Raw genomic sequence first — 6,825 nt, forward strand, 5'->3', positions numbered from 1 at the left:
TCTCTGGGTGTATCTCGCTTTTCCCTTATTTGGATCAGAAACTGGGAATTTGGTAGTTCAGCCACCCTTGCTTCAGGAACAGGCCTTTGGCACGTCCTGCCAAATGTTGCCAAGCTGCTCTTATGAAAATGGGTATGATGGCAGAAGCAGCAGAATCTAATCAAGCACCTACTGGGGCTGGCCCTGTGATCTGAAGAGCAGTCTGGAAATGAGCTGGCTTCTACGCTGATGGCATCTTCTCTCGCTGTACCTCCAAAAGGGAACGGCACCGCTTCTTGCTTGTGAAGAACCGAAACCACAGCAGGATCGCTCAGCCCCTGAGGAGAGGGTAATTCTGCACCTAGCGCAGGCGAAGGAGGTCAGCAGCACACTGGGGAGGGGGCTGAGGAGAGCTGGGACTTAAATACGTGAATATGGAATGGCGTTGAGAGGGGAACTCGCGGTGCGCACAGAGCCCGGCACAGCGCTGCAGGAACACGCCGATTCCCTCACCACTCCGTACTGCCGGAGCCGTGCCCAGAGCCAGCGCCACGCCCTCACGGCGCTGAGCGCGTGCGTGGGGCGGAGCCAGATGTGACGTGCCGAGGAGGAACGCGGCGCGATTGGCTCCCTCCTCTTCTTCCGCCTCCGTTGAAGGCGGAAGTCAGCACGGGGCAAGATGGCGGCGGCAGGGTGGCTGTGCGCTCTGCTGTGCCTGGCGGCGGCCGCACACGGCAAGCGGAGCCCGGTGAAGGTGCTGTCGGACGGCATGTGGCGGGAGCTGCTGCACGGAGAGTGGATGGTGGAGTTGTGAGTCGGGAGCGGGTCGCTCGGGCTGACGGGGAGGGTACGAGGGGCGTCTCCGCGGCCAGCTCTGAGGCCGTGTGGGACCGGGCGGTGCTGTTCAGTGACGGAATTGTGCTGCCTCCAGCTATGCCCCTTGGTGCCCCGCCTGCCAGAACCTGCAGCCCGAGTGGGAGAAGTTTGCTGAGTGGGGCGAGGACCTGGAAGTGAACATCGCCAAAGTGGATGTCACGGAGCAGCCGGGTGAGAAGGGCTGGCGGGGATGGTGGTTCCTGAGGTGTTCTCCGGGGCTTCGGGCTTCCCATTGCTCGTGCAGTGCCTGGTGCAAGGGTGTAGCGGTTTAACCCCAGTCAGAAACCAAGGAGAAAATCTTGAAGCCGGGGCAAAGTGTGTATGCCCTAAGGAAATAGGATTAATAGGAAATTCGAAGTATGAGGCACTGGCACAGGTTGCCCAGAGAAGCTGTGGCTGCCCCATCCCTGGCAGCGTTCAAGGCCAGGTTGGACGGGGCTTGGAGCAACCTGGTCTAGTGGAAGGTGTCCCTGTGCATGGCAGGGGTTGGAACTGGATGAGCTTTAAGGTCCCTTCCAACCCAAACCATTCTAGGATTCTAAGTTAAAGATCACTTAATGTTTCATAGGCAACTACAGTTTCAAAATCTTTTTTTTAATGTGCTTTTTCCATGCATGTTTTAAAATCATAGCTTTGCAGTAAACAGAATCAAAAAGGCTTTCCAGGACTCCTTCAATATCTTAGCAAATATTAAAGGAAAAGAATAGCTCAAACTGACAGAAAATTGAGTTGTTTTGGGAAGCTTTTCATTTTGGCATAATTTCATAATTGTAAATGATTCTGTGATTCTACTGAAGGCATATTGCTGGATGTATACTAAAAACTGCATAAGGGAACAAGCAAATTTCTCTGAAGAGTGATTTTGGAGGGTTTCAAGGGGATTTTTGGCTGTACTTTTTAAGCATCATACAGAGCAAAAATGTGGTTTTAGCTTTCCTTGTGGTAGTACCTCGCCTTGTTCCTGCAGATGAAGTTCACTTATCTGAATTGCCTTCCTGTCTGTGTGGCGTTTGTAAAAATTACCTTCTCCATGTTGATGTGGTTCTTTGAAGTAACTTTTGTAACTTCTTCCCATAACTTTTGAAACTTGCCTCACTTGGATTATTTTCTGCAAACGCTGGAGATTGCAGATCATGTGGGAAAAGGAGAGCATCTCTCAAGAGCTACAGCTAAAATTGTCAAGTAAAACAGTTATCCTTGGACATCTCTTCTCCATGGGGAAACTTTGTAGCTCTTTGTTCAGGACTTTTAGACTGTGTGCAGTACTTTTATATGCACAAGTTTGTGTTTGATCACAATTAAATATTGATACGTGGGGCAGGAGCCATTTTTATTTTGGTGTATAATTAGGCATTTCTTGCCTAATATGTAAGTGTGCTCTGCAATTCTGAAAAATAACTTTTCTTACAGGATTAAGTGGACGATTTGTCATAACAGCTCTTCCTACCATCTATCAGTAAGTATGAAATGCAGCAGATTTCTTGGAGGAGAGAGGATATTTTCCCCACTTTTTACTGGGACAAATAAATGAGACTTCCCGTGCTTTTTAAGAATGTGAGTTACGTTACACATGGACAGCCACTGTCTTACCTACTCTGACCTTGCAGTACTGCCAGCTGATGTTTTTTGTTTTCCTTCAGGCCTTATTTATCCTATCTCCTTATGGGTGTTTTCATTTTGCAATCTTTATTTCTCGGTAGGTTGATCTTAGTGCAGTTATGTGGCAAGTGCATTAGGAAGATCATTATGGAATCACAACCTAGATACCCATGTATTGAGCAAATACATATGGAATCAAGATTCTAGAAATACCTGTAGTCAGCAGTTTTGGAAAACATTTTAGAGTCAATATAATCTAAGGCAAACTAAAACTAAGATCCAGGGCAAGGTGATGGGAGGGGTGATGTCGAGTGGAAGCAAATGCTGTATGCTTGGACTATGTAAAATAAAGGACTTGTTTTGTTTGTTTTACAGCTGTAAAGATGGGGAGTTCAGAAGATACCAGGGTGCAAGAACTAAATCTGATTTCATAAATTTCATCAGTGACCAGGAATGGAAATCTATTGAACCAGTTTCATCATGGTTTGGTCCTTCCTCTTTCCTGTAAGTTTTGATTTTTATCATAACTTGTTGTTGGATGTGCTGGGATAGGTCCTTAGGTGCTGCACCTGCGGATACCTCCTTATTATCAGCTTATGCATCAGTGCCGAGCTGCTAATTAGCCTGTGAATGTGATAGGTGAGTGTCATGCCTCCTTCAGCAGCAGGTTGAGGGAGGTGATTCTCTCCCTCTACTCTATGTGAAACAGGGTACTAATTTTAGGATTAATAAGTTAGAAGTGTACTGATCCAGTCCCATTTCTGTGCATACTGAAGCAGTATGCAGGCTGCTTCTGCTGCTCACTCATCAAGTTAAGTTGGCTTAATGATTCAAATTCTCCTTTCCTTTAGACAGTGAATACATAATGCTGAAGTTTCATAGTAACAGGAAAATGTCAGATACAGCAGGATATACTGGCAGATAGCCTGGTCTTTTTCACTGCTATGTAAAATATAGCTGAACTTAAGTGTCAGTTTTTATATAACCTGATTTATTTTTTTAATAGGTTGTTTTAATAAAATCTTCAGATGCTTAGTTCTTAATATCTTGAATAGAGTTCTAGCTGCTTCTCAGATTGTTTGTCCAAATATAACTTAGAACATAAAAGTAATTGAAATTCTTATGTCAGCAGATACAAGTCAAGAAAGTTAGTAAGCTTGTGGTTGTCCCTGTGTAGAACATTGAAACAAACTTTTGGTACCAACATCAGCATCTCATGGGGAATGAGTGTTTATTGAATTAAAAGACATAACCGAAGATAAATTAGTTAGAAGAGAAACCAGACATGAGCAGAAAATTGTTCAACTTGGGATGAAATAATGACCAGTCAGGCAAATCAGAAGATGTGGATATGTGACTGGCTTGCAGATGTCTTCAGTTACTTTTCTGATTTGTTTCAGGATGAGCAGTATGTCAGCTTTGTTCCAGTTGTCAATGTGGATCAGGGTATGTGCTTAGAGCTCATTTTATCTGAACACATGATATTCAGCTATTCTTGAAATGATTATCTTGTCTTTTATTTCAGCACTGCCATAATTATTTAACAGAAAATGTTGGAATACCAGTCTGGGGCTCGTATGCTGTGTTTGCGTTGGCAACTCTATTCTCAGGACTGATACTGGGACTTGTAAGTGAAAAACTTGAAAGAGATTGGCTTGTGACTGTTATGTATTATGCTAATGTCGCCTTTGCTTCAGTCTTTAATAGTAAAGCCAGTTTTTCTTGGGGTACCCTGCCCCCTGAGCTGGAAGACAGGGACGGGGAGCAGAACAAAGCCCCCATAATCCAAGGGGAGATGGTCAGTGAGCTGCTACACTACTTGGACACGCACAGGTCTATGGAGTCAGGTGGGATCCACCCAGGGGTGCTGAGGGAGGTGGTGGAAGTGCTCACTGAGCTACTTCCCATCATTTATCAGCAGTCCTGGCTCACTGGAGAGGTCCCAGCTGACTGAAGGTCAGCAAATGTGACACCTGCCTACAAGAAGGGGTTGAAGGAGGACCTGGGAAACCACAGACCTGTCAGCCTGACCTTGGTGCTGGGGGATTTTATGGAGCAGATCATCCTGAGTGCTGTCCCGTAGCATGTACAGGACATGTGCAGGTGATCAGGCCCAGTCAGTATGGCTTTATGAAGGGCAGGTCCTGCTTGACTAACCTGATCTCCTTTTACGGCAAGGTGACCTGCTTAGTAGGTATGGGAAAGGCTGTGGATGTTGTCTACCTGGACTTTAGTAAGGCTTTTAACACCATTTCCCACAGCATTCTCCTGGAGAAACTGGCTTGGAGGGGTGTGCTGTTTGCTGGGTAAAAACTGGCTGGATGGCCAGCCCTGAAGTGTGGTGGGAAGTGGAGTTAAGTCACAAGTGGTGTTCCCCTGTGTTTGGGGCCAGATCTGTTTAATGTCTTTATCAGTGCTCTGAATGAGGGGATCTAGTGAACCCTCTGTCAGTTCACAGAAGACACCAGGTTGGGTGGGAGTGTTGATGTGCTTGAGGGCAGGAAGGCTTTGCAGAGGGATCTGGACAGGATGGATCAATGTGCTGAGGCCAGCTGTATGAGCTTCAACTGGCTCAGTGCTGAGTCCTGCACTTGGGCCACAGCAATCCCTTGAAATGCTTGGGGCAGAGTGACTGGAAAGCTGCTTGATGGAAAAGGACCTGGGGGTGTTGGTCTGCAGTTGGCTGAGTATGAGCTGGCAGTGTGCTCAAATAGCCAAGGTGGCCAGTGGCTTCAACAAAAGGGTTGCCAAAACCCAAAAAGTTGGATATTGGGAAAGTCTTCACAAAAAGGTTTGTCAGTTGTTGGAACAGGCTGCCCAGGGAAGTGGTGGAGTTACCATCCTTGTACTTAAAAGACATGTAGATGTAGTACCTAGGGGCATAGTTTAGTGGTGGGCTTGGCAGTGCTGGGTTATAACTGTTGGACTTGGTGATATTAAAGGTCCTTTCCAACCTAAAGAATTTCATGATCTCATGTGTGGGATGTCTGGAGATTTAAACATGTTTTCCTTGGTTTCAGATAATTGTGTTCTTAGCAGACTGTATCTGTCCATCCAAAAAATACAGACCGCCACAATACCCTCACTCAAGTAAGCTTGCTGTATATGACTAATTCTGTGAAGCTGAATGTTATTTGCTAAATGTTATTTAATAAGTGCTAGTATGTAACTTGTGTCTGCAGGATGTGAGATGTAGTGTAGAAGTTTACACTTGCAGCTGTTTGCCCTTAGGGTTTATAGTGGATTTGTATTTTCTATTTAGCTAAAGCTAAACTATTTTTTAAAAAGTTCTTGTTTTTAGGAGATGGAAAATTGCTTTTACAGTGCTCGTAACTGCAAGATATGAAATTCCATGTGTGCAGGGAGATAAAAGTTTTGAGTGGAGCTCTGTGTTGCAAAGCTGGCGGTTGCATAATTTATAGGGGCAAAGTGAGGAATAGTGGATGGTAAGTAATTCAGTTTGTGGTTAGTCTCAGGATTTTTTTTAAGCTAATCGTAAAAAGTCATGGTTTGTAGGAACATGACTTCCTCCCTGCCCCACCAAAGCTGGAGGAATCTTCATCTTTCTTTACCTTGTCTGGGTAGTCTGTTATCTCTTAATGCTTGACGTGGGGGTAATTTCATGCTAGCAACAATTCTATGTAAGGTGGTAGCTGGAGTGACTGATATCGGAAAGTGCTACTTGGATTAAGTTCATCAAAATCTTGTGCATCTGGATTAAGTTAAATGCACTTTAACTCCATGTTGAAGTGCATTTCTCATGGTAATGGTATCTGTGTATGCATGTTTTCCTTTCTCCTTAAGGAAAGCTAGCTCCAGAGTCAGCTCAGCTGCTGAAAAAGCTGGATGAAGAACAGGAAGCAGATGAAGAAGATATCTCAGATGATGAAATCGAGGGTAAAGAAGTGTCTGACAGAAACTCATCACCAAATGCTGTAAGGCAGCGCCCAGTGATCACTGCTGCCACAACGGATAAATCTTAGCTTTATTTGCATGCAGGATTAGTGTTTGAGTCACCAACTGAGAAGGAAATAAGTGTCAAATCTTTTAGCTTGAAAAGAAGAATAACTCCTGTCATGGTGGTAATGATGCATTTCATGAATTCAGGGGGAGAAAAAAGGGCATCTTTGGCATCAGGTAATCAAAAGTAAAACATGCTGTTGCAAATGGCTGAAACTTGTGTCTGTGTGAAGAGAAGTGCTGAGAAGTAATGCAAGTGGCTTCTTGAATGACTTGTTCTATAGGGATTTTTTGTTTGTTTTTTAACAGAATGTAAACCAGTGTACTTGTTGCATTAGGGAACATTAGCAAGGAAAATGCACTAACCTGTTTGCTGTTAAAGCATTCAGAAAGGTTCCTCAGTATAAGTCT

At 44.7% G+C, this 6,825-nt stretch overlaps 1 protein-coding gene across 1 annotated transcript; it reads left to right on the forward strand.

The window, feature by feature from the left end:
* Window positions 1-638: 638 nt before the first annotated feature.
* TMX1 (thioredoxin related transmembrane protein 1) lies at window positions 639-6,563 on the forward strand. The gene is made up of 8 exons (XM_057426292.1): window positions 639-789; window positions 911-1,026; window positions 2,266-2,311; window positions 2,830-2,958; window positions 3,855-3,900; window positions 3,980-4,081; window positions 5,475-5,544; window positions 6,259-6,563. Exons 1-8 carry the CDS (start codon window positions 659-661, stop codon window positions 6,435-6,437), a joined length of 819 nt encoding a protein of 272 aa, XP_057282275.1. The 5' UTR covers window positions 639-658; the 3' UTR covers window positions 6,438-6,563.
* The last annotated feature ends 262 nt before the right edge of the window (window positions 6,564-6,825 follow it).

The sequence above is a fragment of the Pezoporus wallicus genome, unplaced genomic scaffold, assembly GCF_028554395.1.
Source record: "Pezoporus wallicus isolate ANWC-B61680 ecotype Strahan unplaced genomic scaffold, APGP_CSIRO_Pwel_v1 contig_8403, whole genome shotgun sequence".
NCBI classification, from domain to species: domain Eukaryota; kingdom Metazoa; phylum Chordata; class Aves; order Psittaciformes; family Psittacidae; genus Pezoporus; species Pezoporus wallicus.